The sequence below is a fragment of the Odontesthes bonariensis genome, chromosome 10 (genome assembly GCF_027942865.1).
Source record: "Odontesthes bonariensis isolate fOdoBon6 chromosome 10, fOdoBon6.hap1, whole genome shotgun sequence".
Lineage (NCBI taxonomy): Eukaryota > Metazoa > Chordata > Actinopteri > Atheriniformes > Atherinopsidae > Odontesthes > Odontesthes bonariensis.
In genome coordinates, this window is record NC_134515.1 from 11,528,667 (window position 1) to 11,553,122 (window position 24,456).

At 39.5% G+C, this 24,456-nt stretch overlaps 3 protein-coding genes across 7 annotated transcripts; 1 reads left to right on the top strand and 2 right to left on the bottom strand.

Moving 5' to 3' along the window:
• Positions 1-1,316: 1,316 nt before the first annotated feature.
• szrd1 (SUZ RNA binding domain containing 1) lies at positions 1,317-4,385 on the bottom strand. Its single transcript, XM_075476259.1, has 4 exons — positions 4,233-4,385; positions 2,904-2,953; positions 2,335-2,601; positions 1,317-1,742 (listed from the first exon to the last, which is right to left on the bottom strand). The coding sequence occupies exons 1-4, from the start codon at positions 4,278-4,280 to the stop codon at positions 1,631-1,633; spliced, it is 477 nt and encodes a 158-aa protein (XP_075332374.1). The 5' UTR covers positions 4,281-4,385; the 3' UTR covers positions 1,317-1,630.
• Positions 4,386-7,392: 3,007 nt separating this feature from the next.
• smim1 (small integral membrane protein 1) lies at positions 7,393-7,943 on the bottom strand. Its single transcript, XM_075475463.1, has 2 exons — positions 7,849-7,943; positions 7,393-7,516 (listed from the first exon to the last, which is right to left on the bottom strand). The coding sequence occupies exons 1-2, from the start codon at positions 7,941-7,943 to the stop codon at positions 7,393-7,395; spliced, it is 219 nt and encodes a 72-aa protein (XP_075331578.1).
• A 2,162-nt stretch (positions 7,944-10,105) lies between these two features.
• Positions 10,106-23,744, top strand: cdk11b (cyclin dependent kinase 11B). Of its 5 annotated transcripts, none has more exons than XM_075476260.1 (21): positions 10,106-10,182; positions 11,213-11,343; positions 11,756-11,895; positions 12,052-12,179; positions 12,291-12,435; positions 12,608-12,658; positions 12,836-12,972; positions 13,178-13,303; positions 13,400-13,498; positions 13,765-13,920; positions 14,009-14,083; positions 15,500-15,717; positions 15,843-15,933; positions 16,018-16,139; positions 16,244-16,349; positions 17,294-17,415; positions 18,231-18,338; positions 18,711-18,827; positions 19,207-19,355; positions 22,468-22,657; positions 23,174-23,744. In XM_075476260.1, the coding sequence occupies exons 2-21, from the start codon at positions 11,233-11,235 to the stop codon at positions 23,264-23,266; spliced, it is 2,484 nt and encodes an 827-aa protein (XP_075332375.1). In that variant the 5' UTR covers positions 10,106-10,182; positions 11,213-11,232; the 3' UTR covers positions 23,267-23,744. The 5 variants fall into 5 exon arrangements, with proteins under 5 accessions (XP_075332375.1, XP_075332378.1, XP_075332377.1 ...); XM_075476261.1 differs by having other exon boundaries at positions 10,130-10,182; positions 11,210-11,343; XM_075476263.1 differs by lacking the exon at positions 12,608-12,658.
• Positions 23,745-24,456: the final 712 nt, after the last annotated feature.

A 24,456-nucleotide genomic window follows, 5' to 3' on the forward strand; every position in this document is an offset into this window, starting at 1 on the left:
TTGGGCACACTGGTCCTGGAAAGCTACGTTGTTGACGACTCTAGTTCACAACCTTCTGTTTTTCACTCGACAATCCCACAGGGAGTGATGTTACCGTTGTGACGATGATGCAAACAATGAACGAAGAACAAAAAAAGAAAAGAAAAAACACCTGGCAATCATTTATCTTGAGACAGACATAATTTCAGTTATATTTCCACTCTACAGAGCACTGTCTCTAAGTGCCACCTCAAGTTTAAATACGGACATAAGTTGTCTGAGCAATCAAACCCGCTGGAAAAATACAATCTTAGTTCATTTCATTCATTCAGTCTCATTCACGTGGACCTGAGTTCCTACATGTTGTACTTCAGAGGAGGACATGAAGAAACAAGCAACACTGCTGACATGGTGGAGACAAGACACACAGGCTTGTGAAGTACAGCAGTAAATTCATTCCACCATCTGATTCCTCTTTAAATGGCTGCATACACCACCTTTTAATCGTGATAGAAGGTTGATTTTAAAAAGGGCTTTTGGTTCATCTCAATTAAAATACTGCTCTGACATTGCCGCCATTTCATACAAGAAAGGGCAGAAAGCTACTAAAAAAAAAAAAGAAAAACAAAAAAGACTTAAATCCACTTTCACCACTTCCATTTTTTTTCTTTTACTTTTAAATAGAAACTATGACATAGTCCAAGGAAGACAGCTGAAAAGCATTAAAAAAAGTAAACAAAACTTGTCAGATATACAACTTGACACACACGACCCCTACCTCTGTTTTTAAAAACAAATGGCAATTTACATATTAGGGATGCACTGATACTTTGAACAGCTCAGTTGTTTTTTAGCCATGATGGTGCCTTGTATACCATTTGTTTTAACTGTACTAGAAAACCGAAATGAAGCATTTTAGTAGTTTACCACCAAATAAAAAGATGGAAAAATAGATTTACTATTTCATAGAAACTTAAAAAGTTATGTTTCATTTCTAAAATCTCAATTATTTAATGCAGTTTTCATAAGGAGATTTGTATTTATGTACAGGAACTTTAATCTGAATTTAAAAGATATCAGTGCATCCCTTGTGTTGTTGAATAAAAGTGAGAAACAAAGATTTTGTGAGCCATCATTTGAAAAATTAAAACCGTGAAAGGTGATGTCTGGTATTATTGCTGGGAAGAAGCTGCTGCACAGGAACCAGGTAGTTTCGATATGGCCTGTCCTTTCACCTCATCTCTGAACCATTCTTTTTTTCAAGTCTTTGTTTCTGCCCCTCGGCCTCCCTCAAATGGGGCCAGTGGGGACAGAATGAGGAGAGAGATGGAGGTGAGGGGGTGTGGGGGGGGGGGGGGTCTCTTAAAGGGTGATCATCACAGTGAGTTCAGAAAATGTCCATAATCACAGTGCCAAACAGACTGGAGTGGGGAAAGAGGAGAGCATATTTCCACAGACCTCCTCGCTGCCTGATGGTTCCACATGACTGCGAGATGGAAGATGAGGGCAGCGACGCAGCCGTACTCACAGCCCGTCTGATACAGGGGAACTGAAGCCAGGAAGTTTAAAGATACAGTACTGTGTTTGATCTCAGGTGGCCCTTGATCTCTCTCTCTCTCCCCTCAATGGCTCCGTGACCCTCGAGGCCCACTTATCTGTGCTGTCGGAACCCCTGGGTGCCGTCTGGGCCGGCAGGCTCCCGGACAGTGTGATTGTTAGATCTGGTATCCTCTGAAGGCAATGTAGAATTATTGCGCCCTGCCCTGGCAAAAGGAGGAAAACAGGAATAAATTAAAGACAAAAGCCTTTTCCATGTGCCAGCTGCTAGACAGAAATTGTCCAAAACTTGTTGCCGGTTGGCTAAATTCAGCAGTAGGTTTTGTTTGCAATAGATACCTTCCTCTGAACTCTTCTAATTACTGAATCCATCAAGTTTCACATCAGACATATCGGTCTGAATGAGTTTAGTGTTAGTCATTCAGACCCATTAGTGTTACCCTTGACTTTAGAAACTATTCATTTGTTTAAATTAACTTAATTTTATTCAGCCAGGTAACTTGAAGGTAAACATGTCATGCCAAAGTACATTTCAGAAAGCTTTCAACAATCATTATTAGTCTCCTTTTCCTGTTAATCAAAACTTTGCAACACCAAAGGACTAAAACAGTCTGCCGCTGCCAGCTGTAGTCTGTATAAGGAAACCAAAAGTAACGTCAGAATGGGAGGAAAGCGAGGCTTTTCACAACCATACCGATGTGGGTTGTAAAAACTGTTCATTAAAGATAAACACGAGGAAATACTAAACTTCATTAGACTGTTAGTTAACTTCCTAAATTGTCTATACATGATTATTACCTGTCAATGTTGGGTTTGTCCTGAGGAGTCTCCTCTGGGCAGGCGCTGCCCAGTATTCTCTTCCTGGCCTCTGCATACTCTGCTTCTCGCTGGGCCAGAGACTTGACCTGCGGTGTGGGCCTGTTCTGGTTCATCGGTGATCCCAATGACCCATTACTTGCAGGCCGCTTTAAGATGCGTATCTGAGTTGGGGGTGCTGCCGGTAAAGAGTTGTCTTGTATTACCATGGTTGTCTTTAATGGAGATCGAGAAGAATTATTGGATTCCCTGGAAGAAAATGAATAAATACAAAACTGATTAAGATCATTCAATGGCCAAAAGACTGATGACGAACAGCTTTGTGATTAAGATATTTCCTTCTTATCAGTGAAGGTATATACCAGAATTTCTGAATTGTATGGATCCACTCCCCTCTCTAATTTGCAAACTGTTTAAATTTTGTTTGTGTTCAGGTGTACATGTATGGCAATAAACAGTAAAGTGTAGTTTCCAATGCTAACTGAAGCAAACATATAAAAATACACAGACATATCTTTGGGACATTTTTCTTGAGCATTTCAGGTCCTTACTTTTCTTTATGGCTGATCCGAAGCTTCTCCTCTAACCGTTTTTCCATTTCCTGTGGGAAAAGCAGTGCAAACACAAATTTATGTAAACTAACACTGATTTGGGACAAGAAGGGGAGCAGCAGGTACTAAGTTAGAGAGTGGATGGAAAGCAGGATTCAGTTACAATCTATTTATACATGTGAAGACAGCTGCCAAGTCATAACAGAGTGTTCAGTTAGATAACATTAGATATGTTACCAGCAAAATATATAACGCGAAGTGAAGTCCTGTCTAACCGCAGCAAAAAAATGTGTCCAAACATCTGTAAGTTGAGCCTGAGGAGCTGCTGACGTCCTGATCAGCTTCCCTTCAGAGCCACTTTCGTGACATAAGTCAACTAACGATAGCCTGCCAAAATACCATGACGACGATTAGCTAATGTTAGCCGAATGTTGCAACTGACCAGTTTGGCAACACAACCAGCTTGCAACCGCGGTAATACTTTAAATTATTGCCGAACAAGCGAGCCCTAGAAGCTACAGGAAATCAGCTTAGTTCAGTGAACCATTATCACGAATTTAAGCCAAGCTAAACGAAACACGGACTACTGTGTAGTAATACATCATTTAGAAATCTTCAGCAACTTATCAAGTTCTCAAATATATCCTAATCATTTTTAATTTACGAACAATAATTTCCCTTTAATTTGAACAGATGTACAATACTGGTCCTCGTCGATGGAATTGCTTGAACTGTCACCACTACGAGACAGGGAGTCGCTGTTTAACATGTCACATGCAAATAATAAGTTACTTCTTTGATAAAAGTGTGCCGAATAGAATACAAGACGATACTGGATTATGAGTGCGTCTTCAACTGTCTCGTCCGAGGTTTGTTTATTTGTTAATGAGAAAACCGAAGTTAACCGATACAATTTAAACGTGACCTGGCAATGACTAGCTAACGTAGCATTGCGTTAGCTAGCATCAACCATAGCGTTTCTGAATTGAACTCTCATTCCTTGAGTTTAGCTAGCCTCGTGTAGCCACATTCATTAGCTGGCCAGTGTTGGCTGAAGTCTGGTATATTAACGCCATTTCAAATTAAACGTTGACATAGCTAAAGTTACTTGGCTGGTTAAACTAGTGTTAAGCCTAACTAACTCGATAGCTAACGCTACTTGACTCGCGAAGTTTCTTGAAGCTAGCGTTAGCTTTAGCCACATTGTTGGCCCGTGGAAGTCGCTAACATGGAGCGGCGTTGAGATAACTTCTACATGAGACGTATTTAAAGACACCCCAATGCATAATAGTCTTAAACTGAAAGTATCATGTGTCTTTCATTATTTACCCCACTATCGGCAGCTTCCTCCCAACTTTCAGCGACCTCCTCATCCATGTTTCATTTTGCTCAGACACGCTGTGGAGTTGACTTTACGGAGCTCCTCCAGATCCGCCTCCGTCGTCTGCAGGCTGTGACATCACTCTGGCGGAGTTCCCCACTTCGTGATACCCCACAGAACCGAGGGGAAAGGGGCCGACATATTTCACTTGTCAAAGTGACATGAAACATAGTATTAACACACATGCACATATATGTATATTCTGTTGAGGACTCGTGTTAAACAGACGTGCACTCTGGCTACTTCCTCGTTTGCTGTGGGCCTCTCTTCCTAACTCAAAAAGTCAACATGTGACACAAGGAAGGTAACAGATTATAGATATTTTTGGTTTAAAAAAAGGTCTCCTGTGTTATTTCTTCCCTGAACCCATCTGGGCATCTAAATGCAAGTAAAGTGATGGTAATGTAATCTAATATGAGCTCGATTTCTGTCATTATAATGTGAATATTTATTGAGCTGGGTGGTAAAACATTAGTTGACTTGCAGACTTGGTAAGATTACTAAACACTATATTACAATCATCAACCAGAATACATTTGAAATTATATGTAATTAATTACAGATATTGTCAAGGATAATTTCATTATACCTTTAAAATATGGCAAAACAAACTTAAACAAAAGAAACATTACAGTGCATCTGTATACATTTATGTCAGCATGGTTTTTGATAATTTGATTAGACCTAATTTAAATGATGGATATAACTACTGCCAATCAAAGTAGGTTTCTACATGGTTTTAATTAATGGTGACTTCAGGCCAACCTGCTTTAACATCGTATAAGGGATCTTAAACATGTTTGTTGGTCTTGTAAGAGTGTTGTGAAAACTAAAATGAGTTTGGCTCATAAAGTCAACATTCTTCTCTTCCTGTTTTTGTGGGACTGTATGCAAGAATTTAGTTTTATTACCTCTTTATCGTCTGAATTTAGTTCTCAGATAAGAGAGGTTGTCAAATTATGCTGTCCAAGTCATAAGAGCCGGATGCACCGGATCAACAGTAAAGATGCATTCAAAAATCTAAACTGATATGCATGTCAGCTTGTCTTTTTATGGCCGGAGGTTTTTCTGTTTTATGGTATTATGTAAATATTTGCTATGTTTGCTATTTAATTAGATTTTTTTTTGCACGATCAGCTGGTTATACAGCTGTATAGGTTGATTTTTAAAAACAATTTTGTGTTGTTAGTGGTTACATCACCAAAACATTCTGATTGATTGAGTACAATCAATAGCCAGCACAGATTTAATTGAAATCTAATATTCCTACTTAGTCGATTGGGGAAAAACAGTGCTTCCTAATTCTTAAGGAGATATAGAAGGTTAACTTGTGAAAGACAAGTTAACCTTCTGTCAAGGGACATTGAAGGGATTTCCATGCAATCAAATGTGAGTTAGAAGCCTCTAGTTTACATTTGCAGTGTACTCAGTCATTAACGAATATGAACATTTGTAGTCTAGATGTAGTGAAGGTTGAAATGTCAGTGACAGATCAGATTGATTTAGACTGCTCATTTATTTCTCTCATAAATTCTATTAAGTTTGACCAAACTTTCATTTAACTGGTCTGCACTTAATTGTATGGTTGATTTTCTCTTATTCTTTTAAGTTGTGTTTATTGTAATTGAAATATTGTTTCATACTATACATAGAATGTTTTTCTTCCCTTGTGTTAATGTTCTGCACCATTGCTTTTGTGCTATACAAATAAAGTTGCCTTGCCTAGCATTTAGGGGCTCTTTTTCACAAATATAGTAAAGATATATAGATAGATAATTTGTCCATGTTTGCCACCAAAAATGATCATGGTCTGAGTTTTTGTGTTTGATTTTGTCTTTTGGTTTTCCTTGTGTCCTTTTTTATTTGGTAGTGTTTGCCCCCATATGTATTCTGTTAATTTACTTCCTGTTAATACCTGGTCTTCGGTTAATGATTGCCACACCTGATCCTTGTTTGGTATCACTTCCCACAGAATATACCCTCCAGCTTTTCATGTGTTCAGTGCCAAATTGTTAAATGTTGTTTGTTTCTGTCACTTTTGTGCTCGTCCCTCTCTAGATTTCTTTGTTGTTTTTTCGAGGGTGGGATTTTGTTATGCCTTTGTTCTGTGTGAGTCTAGTTTTCAGTTTATTTTTCCTGTCTTGGCAAGGCTTTTAGTTTAGTTTTCAATAAAGCCTTTGTTCTTTTCCCTCATCTGTAATCCTGCGTTGGGTCCTCCTCCACCTTCAGCTCAACCATGAATCATGAGAATAATGAAATATAATAAAGAAAGCACACTGTGTGAAATAAATTGGTATTTTTATTTCAAATACTGATTGGAGTTTTCATTGCATAGCACCAGGGGGACTGAGAGTCAAAATCTGTACGCTCAGTACCATCTTAAAGACATTTTTAAAAGGTTCATACACATATAGAGAAAATCTGGTTATATCACTGCTGTGTTTCTACATCAACCAAGAATGATAGAATCAGTCTCAATAAGATTAATTGGTTGTAGACAGAATTAGTCTTGATTCTAAGAGTAAATTTTCATTCAAACATACATGAATAACAATGAATGTCATGCATCAATATGCCTACGTCTTGTCTACGTCAAGGGAAAATCAGGCTGCTAAAGCTTACAAAAACATCACTCTAGTTTATACTCTACCAGACAAATATATAGTGACAATGTCCACTACTGATGTATTCTAACAAAGAGTGGCATAAAGGTGCATCTTATGTGCTTTCACATGGTGGGAAATCAGATTCCAGTCTTCAATTTCCAGTTTTCTGTCTGATAATGCAGGGTTGTAGAACTACACTCACATTACAGAGGTATTATTATTTGTTAGAGTTGCATTACAACTACATGACACATATATAAGAGATTCTTCATATCAAGATCAATTAGGTACAAAGAATAGCCAAAGAAAGCATTTGGGTACTTTTGTGGCGTTCCAAATGAGGAAGAGATTTATATAACTTTCTATATATTTTTCATTTCTTGAATACAGCAGTTAGACATCTGTATAAACATTCTTCCTTGTTTCCATACAATCTCTAGATTTATGTAAGATTTGATTTCACACAATGTCTATCTCTTTTTTTCCTGACTGGGTTTCACCATCAGCACCGATGGACATAATATCCCGTGATGTATCCTATGATGTAAATGGACACCAATGCAGCTATAGCTGCTGCTGTCTTCACGACCATTCCAGTGCTGCCCACACAGACTCTGTTGTAGATTCTGTTAATGCAAAAGAAAGACAAGACAACTTATTACCTTATTCCACCGTGTGATAACTAGAATTTGATTGTAAAGGTTTTGTAAGCTTGTGGGCACTTTAGAATTCAACTAATGTTGAGTTTCAGTTTCTCACTGATAAGAGAAAAATGTATATTTCTAAATCCCATTAAAGCCCATTCATCAATTCAGTTCAAACATGTTTCATCTTATGACTTCATCCCATCCAAATAGAGCTTTTTGAGTTTTATCCTCAGCGGTATGGTAAAGTTATTTAATATGTGTGAACTATATATTTGATGTCTATCTTTATGTCAGGAAATAGTTTATCTCACCTCCTCGCAGTGGACGGTGAAGGCTCCACGTCCATGTTGATATTGTCATCATTCCAGCGGTCATATTGCACGCTGCCGGCACTGTTGGTCTCCATGAGGGAAGTCTTTCTTTTTTCTGTCTCAGAGGTTTATCTGCTGGAGTCAGCGCTCACCCACCACTTCACTGTTCAACTGTAGTCAAAGGATTACAACGCAGTGAAGACAAATATAAAACAAATAACACGTGCGTTGGAAACATTTGTGTAAAGGCTACATTTAATGGAAATTTGCACAAAGACTACAAATTAACTTTTTTTTACATTAATATTTTATATATATTTCAAGTTGCTTATCAGTTTGGGGTCTACTTTCTTGTAGTATTTGTTTCATGACATCCCAAATGTTTTCTGTGGGTTAAAGGGTTGGGTTCTGCCTGTAACTGTAATCCTAATGTAACTGGATTACAGACAGGCTAGTTTAGCACCAGGTCGGTTTCACTACAGAGCCAGAGTAGTTTTCGGTAGTGTTCCTGAGCCCATGCACTGATATCAACCACAGAATCGGGTCTGTTTTAATTTGAATGCTTATTGATCATGACTGTTGTGTAGACATTTCTCTTGATTCTCAGAATCTTTTGAGGATGCCATCTATGGTGGATTATGAAAATCTCAGCAAATAGCATGCTGTGAAACACTGAATATTGATTATTTTTCCATGTGTGTTTATTGTTTGTCAGTATGATGGCACTTTTGTCTTATTTGATCTAAATCGATTTTGTTATATTTTATTGCTTTCACTGTTCTTTTATTGTTTTTATTTGTTTTTACTTTTTCTTCTCTTTATTTATTACCTGCCATAAAGCACTTTGGTACACTGTAAGGATTGTCTGTAAAGGGCTGTATAAATAAAGTACATTTACATTTACATGTGTTCTTTCACAGAAGAGGGAACTCCCTCCTCATCCTTACAGCAAACTCATCCTCACTGGGATGCTCTTTCTATACGTCACAATTAGTTGTTTCCATGTTTCCAATTAACCCAGTTAGTTGTAAGATATCCCATGAGATGTTTTATTTTTTTCTTTGCATTGTATAATTGTTCCAGTCTTCTTTACTGTGTGGCAACTTTTTTTTCATCTTTATTTTGTTGCTGGCATCAATAGTAAGATATTTACTCTCAAATTATACATTTGCACTTTCAGTAATTGATATGTTGTCTTTGTACTATTTTCACTTACCTGCAGAGTTTTGTTTTTTCATCATTGTACTTTTAATTTGAGCTTTTATTTTTCACTTAAAAAAAAAAAAATTGGATGATATTAAAAAGTATTTTGAAAACAATCAAAGACACAAATGGCTAGTTGAGCCGAGTTGAGTTGGTGTCATTACACATAATCATTTTGATTATTAAAGTTAACTCACTTTCTTTCAATTTTGTAAAATTTAACCACCTCTGAAGGCTTAGAAAACCTACTCATAATAAATTATAAATTCATTATGAAGTCAATCAGTTAAAAATTCCGTCCATTTCCTCACATTCAAATAAATGTATGTTTTGCTTACCTATGTCCGTGACAACCTGCTCTCCTGCTTGTTTTAACCCGCGGCTAACACAGAGAGCTATACGTCCTGATCAGTCTTTATATCAGAGACTTTGGCCATAGTGCATGCGGGCAGCTTTTCATTACGTAATGTATTTCATAATACAGCCTTAACTTATTATATGACTTCCTCTCAGTGATAAAAGCTAGCTCAATCCTTTGCTTAAACTTTCTGGTTTTATCACATCCTGTTCCGATAAGGAACTGCAAAGCATAAAAATTAAATATTGAAAACTTTTATGATACTTCATCCCATGCATGAAAACTTGATTTGGTTGAATAAAGAAATTCTGCAGGAATTCTGTTACTGGAAACATAAACACAACCTGTGTTGTGAGTAACCTCTAATGATATTTATGATATTCAACTAGGTCTTTGTTTGATTATATATTTTAAACTTTTAAGTTATGATAAAAAAATTACATTTATTGACGTATTAATTTCAGTTTATTTTAACAGTCGGCAGAAACTAACTTCTGTGATAATTAGTAATTATTCTTGGAACCAACATGAACTATGTCCTGGAAATCTAGTTTCAATTATAAACTATGAGGTATTTATGGGCAGCAGTAATAGCAAGAATATTTTATTGATTAAGCCTATGATTGGTAATCAGACGGAAAAATACGTTTGAAAACTGCAGCTTTGCCTATATTATATTAAAGGAAATCATTGTTTCACACCGGACGTTTTCCGAACGTTGCTTACGCATTGACACTTCCGGTGAGCTACAAGTACCACTGCGCAGATTTCAGGTTTGTTTAACTATTTAATCTGCTCGTTGAATAATAACACAATGCTCTGTATTTAGGCATTTGATTTCAATTATAGATACCAAATTCTGCTCCCCATATTATAAATGCATTCACTGTATTAATAATTTCCTTCAGTATCGTGTAGTTAGCTGTAGAAGTTGTTTAGCAACAGTCGCGCATGCTAAATTAGCTAACGTTTGCTAGCTAACGTGTTAGCATCAACAGCTTGACGCATAGATCCTAGCAGGTTTAAAAGTGATGAAGTTTTCCACCATTTTGCTGTTTTTTGCCGGGATACACCACTTCCTCTCAGTCTATTAGCTGGCTCTGACTGAAATGATAAAACAGATTGGTTGTTTAGTGGATTTACCTTCGCTACATAAACTGCTGCTTTGCTATGTAATCTCATTAATAACAAACGCAATTTAAAGTACAAGCACGTAACTTTTAAATACATACTTGATAACTGTGGACAGGGTATTTGATGTAAACAAGATTACTTAGTAATATTTTATTTCTCTCCTGTCAACTTAGACTTTTAAAATTTACTAATAATAACTCATGAAACTCTCATTTTGCATTTGGTGTAAACCAAAATGTGGAGAGTGGTGCTGTCGTATTGGGCTTTCCATCCAAATTCATGAAGTCAAGTTCTGTAGATGCTAATTTTTTTAATGTATTTTTATTGACCGGTAAATGATAATTCCTTTAAGATAAACAAATGACGACACAGTTTTTTCCCTTTGATGTCATTAAACTACAGTTTCGGTGGGTGTCCATCTAAATGATGTAATTAAAAGAGCACCAGTCAAACAGTGATGGAAATACGGCAGCTCTGTTAGTTTCTTACAGCTTGTTTTGTAATGTATGTGTAATTGATGCAGTTCTAACTGTTTTTTTTTTTCAGGTCTTCTGCCAAGCATCTATTCTAACTATATCTGTTCTCTGTATTTACAACTGTGTCTTTATCACTGAAACGATGTAAGCTGAAATTATTGCACTGTGTGACTGTGTTTATCACGTGAAGCAGGCGGTGGAGAGTGGACGCTGATGGGGGACGAAAAGGAGACTTGGAAAGTAAAAACCCTTGATGAAATCCTACAAGAGAAAAAACGCAGAAGAGAATTAGAAGAGAAAACAAATCCTAAGCGCCAGAAAAATGTAAAGTATTTCAAAGATACAGTAATCTCATCACCACATTACACATGCATGAAAACAAAATGTGAATTTCATTTTTGATAATGCCATAATATTATGCTGTAATTTGCTAAAATTTCTGTCAAATAACGCTGTTCTAATGTCATAATTTTTTTTAAGCCAACTTAAGTGTTGAGCATCTCGTTCTCTAAATATTTCCCTCTGTGGCAACAACAGTAGTGCAGAGAAATAGTTCTGGTGAGAACAATTAAGTTTTTATGTAGTTCTGTTTTGGCAAGAAACTAGTTGAGACTGAACAGCATAAATATCTTAAATGTCTGGCAATCTGTTTAGGCCTTATTATAGTCATTATCTTGAGAACATTTGGAGGATTTCTGGCTTTAACCACAAATTCTGCTCTCCGTGTTTTGTACAGTTCACACAGAGCCTTGTTTCACAGGCGGATGATCGGGAAGCCAAACGAGACACTCCGGAGGAAGGAGAACTACGTGATCAAAGGATGGAAATAACAATTCGTAATTCCCCGTATACACGGGAAGACTCAACCGAGGACAGGTACTTGAAGTTGAATTAAACAATTTTATGTATTATAAATAACTCAGCCTCTAATTCAGAGAAGTTTAGATTTTTGTTTCTATGAAAGTTATATTATTTTTTAGATATTTACTGGCGTTCTAAAGTCTCACAGCGTTTTCCATATATTTCTGGCAGAGGAGAGGAAGATGAATCCCTTGCAATCAAGCCTCCACAGCAGGTAGCGAGAAAAGACAAATCTCACCACAGAAAGGAGGAGAAGAGAAAAGATAAAAGACGTCATCGCAGTCACTCTGCTGAAGGGGGTGAGAGAGTGCTCCTTCAGTACAGAATTAGAGATGTTTTGCATTCATATATAACGTGTTTGAGACCGTTTCTTTTTGATCTTCTTGCCCTCCTGGTTTTTACCAAAACAGGAGGGAAACATGCTCGACCCAAAGAGAAAGAAAAAGAGCGTGAGAGTGACCGCAGGAAACGTCAGTGGGAAGAAGACAAAGCGCGGCGAGACTGGGAGAGACAGAAACGAAGGGAACAGGCCAGAGCTCATTCACGCAGAGAAAGGTGAGCACCGAGCATGGAAAAGTATTGATTTCATCCTTGGAAAATGGCTATAATTTTGAATGCGACCAACACCGATATTGCTGTATTAGAAATACAATTCAGAAAGTACCCTAACCCCCCCCTCATTTTGTTAGCAATATGAAACTTAATCTAGATTTTTTTTCCCCCTCAGTTTTTCTGTCGGTGTGCATGCACTCTTCAAAACCTACAAAAAACCACTAGGGTAGGCTTGCAGGGTTCCTAACATTTGTCATTTATTACCAACACAAGTTAGCATACTTGTGTTTTCTCTTAAGAGCTAATTAAATAAAGGTTACATAAATAGTGCAGATTAATTGTGATGCTTTGGGATGTCTGAACAGATGTTTACTGGACAGTGCTATTTTTGTATTCAAAACAGGGACCGGCTGGAGCAGTTGGAGCGCCAGCGAGAACGGGACCGAAAGCTCCGTGAACAGCAAAAGGAGCAACGGGACATAAAGGATCGGGAGAGGAGAGCTGAAGAGCGGCGCAAAGAAAGAGGGACTCGGCGAGAAAGTAAGTGACTGCTTGACTTGACAACACTGGCATTTTTTCACCTAGAGCAGTGCCAAGTAGCAGCTTAAGTCAGTTTTCATGCTGAGAATCTAAGTCAAATGCACAACGGGGGGGGGGGGGGAAGAAGTAAGAAAATCTCCCTGATTGCACAAGAACAAAACTGTCTGTTCTCGATGGCAGTAAAATTGATTTTTCTCACCCAAAGTGCTGTCTCACCATCGGATGCTACCGGACGATTACGACGACAAACCAAAACAAAGTCACCGCAGTCGTAGTCCCACTCGTGTTCCCCTGGACAGGTCTGATCACAGCGAACCACGGAAAAGTGCAAGTGAGTTTAACATCATATGTGTGTGTAAAAATTGCTCACATTCAGTGTAGCTCACACTAAGTGTGTTTTTTTTTTGTTTGTTTTTTTTCTCCCCAGCATTAAAGGAGGAGAAGCCAGATATCAAAGACCTGCTTGCAGACCTCCAGGACATCAGTGACACTGAAAGAAAGACCAGCACTGCAGAATCCTCGATGGGTAAGACGTCATGTGGTGACACTTACAGCAACCATCACACCACTTTCAAGTGATGTTCAAAATCCACGCAACAGTAAAATCATATTGCATTAGTTGAACCTGTAAAAAGTTGTTTTTTTTTTCTTTAAAAATAGTCCCATTCCTGAATATGCAAATGAGCCTTGCATCACATACCATTGCTTGCCTGCAGCCCCACCCACTTTCCTTCTCTTCAGTTTTTCAGTTGATTCATTTTTTTTCTATGCTCTCATCTTCATCCCGTGTAGCCTCAGGATCAGGCTCTGAGGGAGAGGAGGATGAAGAGGAGGAGTCCAGTAGCCGAAGTGAAGGTGAGGAGGAAGAGGAGGAGGAGGAGGAAGAAGAAGAAGAAGAAGAAGAGGAGGAGTCTGTTTCAGGTTCAGCACGGTCTGAGCAGAGTGCAGGTAAAACTTACAACTTCTCTATTTCTGAGTCTCACGTGGTTCTGTCGAGTCCAGCAACGAATCACCACAAAGGTTTTCTCCCTTTCAGAGGACGTGAGCGAGGAAGAACAGTCAGAGGAAGACTTTGAAATAGAGAGGGAAAATGGAAACCACATACCTGCAGGTGAGTAAACCACTGATATTTTCAGTCCTACTTCAGTCCAACTAAAAAAGTTTTATACACGGGTAAGATATTAACCAGTGTTTATACCTCTATGCAGATGATATAAAATGTTCACATTAAGGCTCAAGCCCAGTTCCCTGCTTTGTCCTTCACCACTCTATGGTGAACCGTTTGGATGGTTAGATGACCGTAACCCTAACCTATCTATAATAATGCAAAACTGAGAGGTACAGTCGAATAGAGAAGCTGGCATTGGGCCTTAATGTTCTGATGAGATTCGTGAGAACATGCAAAAGAAACACTGAAATCTGACATTTTCTAGAATGTCACTGACTGAGAGCCCTCACATGTAAGATGGCAACAGCAGAGTCATAATGATGACATGTTTATGCTGAAAACAAAAAATGTCAGTGTGCATGTTGCTCATGAAGACGGTCATTTTTACTTCTTTCTAGATATATTAACAGATTTAGCTCTTCTGAAGTGGAAATTAAGGTTCTAGGAGCCATTAGTTCAGATCAAGAGACAGAAACTCTGGCTTTCAGAATGAAGACTTGGGAGGTAAAAAAATAATTTAATAATTTTGTCTATGTGATATTAAGATGTCATTAGGAAAACATGCAAAGGGCTGGCCCTCTGAATTGTGTGTGGTGTAGGTTTGAATATGGACTGAGCCAGACACACAGAGCCATCTTCAATTATGGTAGAAGGATTTGAGAGCCAATTTAGAAATATAAGCAGCAAGAGTGCATATAAAATGCATGTATTAAAAGCTTATTCAGCATCTATAATTTGTATTTAGACTTATTCTGTTTGTGAAGTTCCTTTTCAGGAGTCTTCACTGAAGGTTTCTTAAAGACATGATTTGTGATCCAAAAAATAAAAAGTCGGTAGTTCCACCACCAAAAAGTCAAAACAAAGTTGAAGAATCCAAAGAGAAATCTCAAAGAGAAATTGATGTCTGGTCATCTGATCAGTCCAGCATCCACAATATCAAGACCTTGAAGTCAAAGCAGTGAAATGTGATTTGGCCATCGTGATTTTTATTATTTGCACAAATATTTTTTTCTGCTGGGAATAACGACAACAGAATATAATAACTGACCTCAGTTATGTGAATTTGAGGCAAAATAGTCAAACAATAGTGATCGATTGCTTTGGGTCACCCAAAAACAGCTGTTTGAATGTGCTGAGCTTTCTTTCGATGAGATATATATACATATATATATATATATATTATTGTTGTTGTTTTTCTGATATTTTGTAGACGCCGATCAGTCGCAGATGATGAGTGTGTTGGCTATGATGATGATAACATTTCGTTGCTCTTTAATCAAATCTATGCATTAGAGGCATAGAACTAATTGGGCCGTATCTGAATTCAACAGCTCTCATCAGATGCGCTTTTTCTCACAGTGCCAGAGTCGCGTTTTGATCATGATTCAGAGGAGAGTGGAGAGGATATGGAGGAAGAGGATGAGGAGGAAGATGAAGCAGGAGAGGGTGACCCCACCCCTCAATCTCAAACTCATTCACGCTCCCCCACCCCCGAGGAGAACTACATCCCAGACTCGCCCCCAATTTCACCCGTGGAGCTGAAGAAGGAGCTGCCTAAATATATGCCAGCTTTACAGGTGAGTACCAACACAGCACAAATACTCTGTACATCATACACAGAACCTGCAAATCATCGCTTTGTACATGTTGGTATCTCGTGGCTGCTAGTATGATATCGTCCTGAATCCCATTTTGTGTTCAGGGTTGCCGCAGTGTTGAAGAATTTCAGTGTTTGAACCGAATAGAAGAGGGAACCTATGGTGTGGTGTACAGAGCGAAGGACAAGAAGACCGGTAAGGAAAATGAGCACTTCGGTACGTTAGCTTTCAGGGTTTTCAGTTGTTTTTATAGCTAATAAACATCTATTCTGTCTGCAGATGAGATTGTTGCCCTGAAAAGGCTGAAGATGGAGAAGGAAAAGGAGGGCTTTCCCATCACATCTTTAAGAGAGATCAATACAATTCTGAAAGCTCAACATCCAAACATTGTCACTGTGAGGGTAAGAGAACTACAAAATGATTCTTACATTAATAATATGTTGTTATTGGTGCCTTTCAAAGTGCTTTATCTCACTCTTCTCTTTCCTTTCCTCCACGTTCTCAGGAAATAGTTGTTGGAAGCAACATGGACAAGATCTACATTGTGATGAACTATGTTGAACATGACCTGAAGAGCCTGATGGAAACAATGAAGCAGCCCTTTCTGCCAGGTAATGTGACTCATTGTTGAGTTGTGAACCAAATCTGTGTAGAAGAATATGCGTTCTGACGTTAAATATGATGTTTTTGGTTTAAAAAGATCTGTCTGCACCTAGGGCTGTCGCGATAACCGCAAAATGCAATCACCGCGGTGCTGAGAGGACCTCCGTGGTGCGTGTCCAGGCCACTGCCCACCGCCCACCGCACGCCCCCTTGCACGCGCAGAACAACTCGAGAAACTAAAAGAGTTTTTAAGACTGCACAGTAGATACAAAGCGACTGACAGAACTGATACTTTTTTTAAGCCAGCACAGTAATAATGATACATTGTATATTCCCCGCAAGGCAGGAGAAAGACATTAACACAGCTAGGTGGCGCGTTTCTGTCGTCATGTTTGCATATAGGCACAGCACACGCACACACGTCTGCATGCTACTCGTTGTAGCAGTATCCAGAAATAAGCTCTAACAACTTCGCGGAAACAGTTAAAGTTCAGCTTGGGTTGGTTGGACGGCGGGCAGTCTGTTTAAAAAAAACTGTATCCCAGACACGTGAGCTCAACTGCTGCGCTGATCTGCTTCGTTTTTCTCCGTCATTACTAAACGAAACGTGCGCATGTCTGCAACAATGTTGATATTTGGCATGTGGCACTGGCAACAATGTTGCAGAACTGGGGTATGCGCTGCTTGATCTCCGCTATGTTGGTCTGTGAGCGAGTAAATGACAGGCAAAGCAAAGTGAAATGTCAGAATCGCTGGGAAAAAAAGACGGATTATGCGCTCGATTTTCATCTAACATTGCGTGTCGTGGAAAGTAGCGTAATGAACAAAAATGCGATATCACCGCATACCGCGCTGTTGAGCGGCTATGAGTCACCGCGGTGGGAATTCCCTCCCCGCGACGGCCCTATCTGCACCCCTTTCAGAAGCTAAACTGTGACATTTCTTCTTTCAGGAGAAGTAAAGACTCTGATGATTCAGCTTCTTCGAGGAGTCCGACATCTCCACGACAACTGGATTCTCCATCGTGATCTTAAGACGTCCAATCTGCTGCTGAGCCATAAGGGTATCCTTAAGGTACGCCAGGCCCTGTAAAGTACAATAATTAGTTTGCTGTTACCCTGGCAACAACTCCTCTTCCTCTTGAGAACAACCAGTACCACAGAACATAAAATAGGCTTAGCACGGACTTCTTTTCTTCCCTTTTCTTCAGCCCTGCATTTGTAGTTATAGTTTATGATTGTGAGATAAAAATCGCCCAGTATATATTTAACAAAAAAAACTGGGGTTAGTGGTCTGTCTTCAGAGCGAATGTTGAAGTTCCACAGTTTTCACTGAGGCTTTTCTTCTTTACACCAACTACAAACACATGTTTTGCTTTCAAAGTTAAAAGTGCCATGAGTTTCCCAAAGTATGTGACTTGTAAATAAGAGAGTGTTAAATCTGAACATTTAAAATAAGTTGTAATGCTTTAAATCTGAAACTAATCCGATCCCTGTAATCATAATTTGGCTCACATCCTAACGCTAAAGAAAAGAACCTAATTCTGGAACTTAAAGACTGTATTCAGCTTTTCTTAAAAACAGTTTTTGTGAGCACATGGATAAGAAATCCTTTTAATCCATCTTTTCTTAATCCTCTTGAATTAGACAGCATTAAATTTCACTATAGGTCATTTAGACCATGAGCTCCCAAGAGTGCATGACACTCATTTATGTCCAAATAAATCAGGTTTTTGTTCATTTTAATTAAAAAAAGTTAGCTTACGCCACAGTTTTTCATATCAGAATGATAACCATCTTGAGAGGAATGTTATTGAAACATAACTCTTGCCACAAATAGAAAGGTTTGTGGTCTTTTAAATTCTTTTCCCCGTCTTTTCTGCACTGTAGATCGGGGACTTTGGTCTGGCACGAGAGTACGGTTCCCCCCTGAAGCCTTACACTCCTATTGTGGTGACGCTTTGGTACCGATCGCCAGAGCTGCTGCTGGGAGCTAAGGTGAGAATTCAAGTTCACACAGCTTATCCAAAGTTGGATGAAATACCTGTGCAACAGCTGAAATTGAAAACATTGAGGTGGAGAGCTTTCATGGAGGTGATTGCGTCATCTTGATCGACTGTTTCAGGCAAAGATATATTTTCAATAGAAGACAACATCTGTAAAACATTTGGCCTGTAAGATACCAAGTACCACAAAATGCTTTTGGAGTTGTAGAGTGTTTGAAATATGCAGCCAGATGGCAGAGGCCCAGCGAGCTGTCAGAGCACATCCACTTTCAGACACGAGACAAACTCAAACAGAAACATGCCAGGCAGACTGTCTAGTCCTTGTTTCTGCGGACTACCACTGTGTTTGTTCTTCTCTCCACAGGAGTACTCCACAGCTGTGGACATGTGGTCTGTGGGCTGCATATTTGGCGAACTTCTCACACAGAAACCTCTTTTCCCTGGAAAATCTGAAATTGACCAAATTAACAAGGTTTTCAAGGTAAATGTCATCATTTGCTCTTAAGAAATAAACTCAATTGTCACCATAAAGTAAAACTCTTACGCTTACTGTCTGTAAATCTAATGTCGTGTCTGCAAGGCTTCAGGATGCAGTTTTGCAGCTCATCTCAAGGTGGAGCTGTTGTTAGACACCTGATGGAGTTATTATGAAACTGCATAGTTGGTTGAATACCCTTCAGTGTCTAATCCATATAAAGCACTGCAGCCATGTGGACTGATATCATTCATTCTTCCCGTGTCACACTCTTTGATCAATTAAAGTAATGAGACGTACATCACACTGATCTAATGTTACATATCTCATATCTTATCTTGCACTGAAAGCATGTCATGTGTGTGTTTGTGTGTGCTGACTTTAGGACCTCGGTTCACCCAGCGAGAAGATCTGGCCCGGCTACAATGAGTTGCCTGCTGTGAAGAAGATGACTTTCACAGAGTATCCCTACAACAACCTGCGGAAGCGCTTTGGAGCGCTGCTGTCAGACCAAGGCTTCGACCTCATGAACAAGTAGGAGTCCTAAAGGCATCATATCGTGTCCTATCCCACCCATTAGCCACATTACATCAGAACACTTCACTACAGTCAGTCTGACTCAACTGGTTTTTAAGTTGCTGCGCCTGGATAATGCTGTTCTCGGATTACTGGTATGACATCATGAGAAGACCATTTGTGTCTTATTTGTTACTTTCACGAAAGGTAAAAAGTTCATATAAGCCTTGTAGTATGAGATGAGACTTGATAATTGCTGACCAAATAAACAGAAAATTTCAAGCAAAATACATTCTGTGGTTCAAGAAAAACCTCAGCGTTCTTCATCATGGACTCTGACAAATGCATAGGTCAGTGCAGGTAACCCTCACTCTATGAACCAGCTGGTCTATTGCCACATTTGTTGTGCATCTGGAGGTACGATTTCCAGTTTCTACAGTTTGATCTGCTCCAGCTTTTGCTCTCTCAGACGCTCCCTTTAAGCCAATGAACAGTATTTTTTGTTGTCTCCGACAGTTTTGAACAGTTGTCTCCATATTGGTGGATAGTTATTTTGTATGTCTGTTCTAAACTGAGAACTATTTGTGTCTCTTCGACTGACCATGACATGGATTTTCAAGCTCCCATTGTTGTAGAAAGACATGTCCCTGGAGCAAAGAAATAGCTGCTGCTTGTAGCTTTGCTCCACTCTTTAAAAGTGGTGCCGTTTATTTTGTTCTGGTGCACGTCCTGTGATGATTGTCTGTCCAGTCAGCGGTCTGCAGTGTTTTCATGTCACCATTTAGTACCAGCTTGGCTCCCTTGGAACTTCGACTTTGAGATATTATCAAAAAAAGTTACTAGGTACTAACAATGGAAAACAAAATCAACAAACTGTGGCAAATCAGTAAAATAAAAGAAAATGATCAATTTACATGAAGAATTTACTGTTTTGTGGCAGATTTTCTCAGTCTAATTAGACCTAAAATATCCACATAGGTGTTGTGCCTGTGGTGCCTCACTCAGGTGTCTTAACCATAAACATTGAAAACATGAATTCATGGAAGACTCATTTCGACGAACAATCAGCATGGTTCTTGCCGTGAAAATGACGAGCAAAACACATTTTTACCTTGTCAGATCCTTTAGCTTTTTCCGTAGTTTTTCATTCAGTCGGTGCGTTCCTGGCAAGCTGATATAAAACACGACAGCCACAGTAGCACATTGGTAATTCATCAACATGCCTCAGCAGGAGTCTTGTTCCATTCACCTGTTCAATTGCATGCTCCGCACTACACAAAAATGTAGTTGAGAACACGTCTTATACAAAAACGAGTCATTTTCACGTACAGAGTAACAGGTTTAAAATTCTCTCTTGCGCATTCTAAAGATCAGCATAGTTTAGCAGCTGCAATAGTGAGCTATTCCGCTCTCACCTCAGATCTTTACTGACCCACTGAGTCTTTTGTGTACACCTGTAATGACAAAATCGTATTGCTCAGTGAGCTTCCAGCTGCAGAGGATGGTAACAACATGTCCACTGTGCTGCTGGAGGGATCACAGTTCAGTGGAAGTCTGGCGCCTGTCCAGTGCTGCTGAAACCTTCCAGCTGTCAGAAAACTCAAAAAGCATTTTACCCAGGGACACATTCATACCACAGCAGGTCAGCACGGAGAGAGGTTCTGTTTGAAAAGCCTCGGAGCAGCCAAAAGGCATTTGTAGGTGTAGTTTGGCAGGTAGAAATCACAGAGCTGTTTGGAATATCACACCCCCCTGTGTTGGAAAAGGTTTGAAGATTGAGGTATTTACTATCCAACCTGAGGAGGGATCTCAACATACGAGTGATTTCTGAACCTGCTGTGCTTCACAATGTTCGAGCTCAGACATTCTGGTTTAAATCTTGTTAAATGCTGCTGGTTTTCCGTCCTTTTAGTAATTGTGTTCCAACACCTTGTGACATGGTTGCAAATAAGGCTGCTGGAATTTTTCGCTGCGTCATGAGTGTCCAGATGAGGAGCAAGGTCACGCTTGCAGAAGGAGCACACAGTTCCAAAGCATTCAGCGGTGTTGCGTTCACTGTTGAGTTGAGATGGCTTGATTTGGTCATTTAATCGGGTCACTGTCTTTGTCCCGGTAGACGTGCGCTGGATGTATGTCAAGCATGAAGTATGCCAAGTGTGGTTGTTTAGACGTGCTTTATAAATGGAATTTGTTTTGATTTCTCATCGCGACACTGTGCAGCCACTTATCCAGTTGTGAGAACATTGGTTGCATATGATTTTGGTCGAATGTTTCCACGAAACGTAAAAATTTGACTTCGGTCAGACTAACACAGTGATTTGCTTTTTTTTTTAGTGACATGTCAACATGCTTAATGAATTCAACACCAGCTTTGGCCTCATGTGTTACAAAGTTTTCATCAGTCTTCCACATTAAAGTGGAGCAGATTTATATATTTATTAATATTTTATTGAAAATGTCAGTTTTTCACTTTTTCTTGCACACCGACCCTGCTCACATGTAGAGGATTACAATCAGACACAGTTCTCTTGAAAGCCAATTATCCCAACTGAGCAGTTCTCTACTATGCCACGGTGACCCTGTATAATTAGAGCTTTTTGCTGAAACTCTCTGACCCCTTTGTGTCTGGCAGGATTATCTGTAGCTGTATTAATACAGGTGATATTAAAGTTTCCTTCTGTGGATGTAAAGTGTTTTTCTCTCACTTTTAGATCGATACACATCAGGTGAAGCCATCAGACTTTGATCAAATCACTTTTTGGTTGACACAGAGACGGGTAGTATTATCTATCGGCTGCCTGGTGGCTCACTAAACAACCTATACAGCCGAGTCATTTTCATTTGCTCTCGTGTCATCTGTTGGCCATTTATCGTCGCTATTTTTTTGGCTCTGGCACAGAAGGATGATTCCTGCGTAGTTAATCCTGCCTACAAAGATCTGATTGATTTTCCAAATGGGGAAACGGCCTTTAGTGAGCTAAACACCAGACCTGTTTAAATTGCAGAAAGAATCTGAGGTGAGGGCAGCCTTACAGGGGTCTGGCGCCAGGTTGCCTCTTTACCAAAATCATTCAAATTGAATTAAGTGAATGAAGCATATCCATATGAACTGCTGTTGTGTGCTTGTCAGATTCCTCACCTACTGCCCCAGTAAGAGGATCATATCAGACGAGGCTCTCAAGCACGAGTACTTCAGAGAGACGCCACTCCCCATCGAGCCCTCCATGTTCCCCACCTGGCCGGCCAAGAGCGAGCAACAGAGGGTGAAGAGAGGCACCAGTCCTCGTCCACCCGAGGGAGGCCTTGCCTACAGTCACCTGGTAAGGACATTAGACTCCACTTTCTCCATTACATACGGCTACCAGGCTTTCTGCACACTGTGTGTGTTAAACAGATTACAGACCTACAGACTTCTGCTTTGTGTCAGAGTATTTCCTCTTTGTGTTTTCCAAGATGAGCCCCCTTAAGTTCCTAATGTTTTCAGCAGTGGTCCTACTCGTCCATAACCTTCAGTCTAATACTGATATTTTTCAGCACAAGTGTCAAATATTTGTCAATTTTTTTTCACAAACTAGACCATCATGACGCAGTTAATGGTTGTCATCGTATTTTTTATTCTTGTCAGGGTAGAAAAACCTGTGAAACGTACCACAAGTTCATAAAGACTCACTGAAACCCAAAAATGATAATGAAAGTGTTGATAATTTTAATCTTGAAAAACTCAGGTTTGAAAAACCAGTGTAATATTTATCAGGTCTATGATAAAGTGTAAGAAATCAAGCCAGATGACATCAGAAGTTTACCATCAGCTTATTTTGTTTCCGTCATCTCCCCAGGGCGATGACGACCTGAAAGACACAGGCTTCCACCTCACCACCAGCAACCAGGGAGCGTCTGCAGTCGGCCCAGGATTCAGCCTAAAATTTTGAGCCCAAAACTGCCGGACATGCGGCTTTCTAACGGAGAAGGATGGAGAGATCTGGTGCGGGTTTGCAGCGACAGGCCAGATCAGTATCTGGTCAACAACAACTGTTACCAAATAGTCAGGACTGTCTAACAGCAAGACTGATGGCTTAAACATGTTGAATTTTAGCTGCTTCTCTGTATTTTTAAGCCATTTTCAAAGAGACCATTCTGGCTGTACAAGAGGAGGCAACCATAAATCTGTTAGAATTTAGCTCTCATGTTTGACTTCTGTTTTATTTCCCTTCTTATACTTCATGAGAGAGGACCAGATTTCATAGATGGTTGGTATTTCCTGGCTGTCTGAGCTACTGTATAATGATGCAGCGTTTGCTGTATGTTCCATTCAACATTGTGTTTTAAATTTACTTGGAAATGTCAGCTCACGTGATGACGGGGAGACAGTGTTTTTGCTAGAAATAAAGTTTGAAGCTTTGCTTTGTCTACGATTTCCCCAGTATTTATAAACTCTGTCTATGCTATGCAAACAGCCAGGGGAAAAAAAAAAAAGGGAAGTTGAGCCTAAAAGAAGTCCAGCCCTCATCTAAACTCAGTAGTCTCTGTCCAAAAGTGATGTCATTCTTAGCGCTGCACTCTTTGTCATAATACTTTGTTCTTTCAGGGGAAAAGAGGCCCCGACTTTGCTCTGCCTTTGTTTTTAAATGACTTTACGGCATTTGAATTAAACCAATAAATTCTCTGATTGTGAGCCAAAGAAAAATAAATAGTACAGCTCAGCTCCCTGCAAGACCACACGCTACTTAAACTGCATTAGGCGCAGAAAAATCCTCTTGTCCTGGGGCTTCTATAGCCAGCACTAAATGGAAATATTCATTAATCAGTTTTATATGTCCCCTACCCCCGCCGGAGCCCCTTCTGCAGATTATTACACCTGATGTGTTGAATAAGCTTGGAAAGAGCTGCTGGTCGGACCGGCTGCCCAGGATCTGGAGGCAGACTGCTGGCTTCACTGTTAGGCTAGTAAAGTAAGCTAGACGTCTGAAGCGCTCCATGTGCTGTTTAAAGGTCCAGATAGATCCAAAGGCTGTAGACAACATTGCTTATTCTGGCTTTAGTGGCTTAGTTTTGATCAGTGAGTAAAATATTGAAATGGCTGAGGAAGAGCTTCTGTAATTTTTTCAGGTCCTTGAACGAA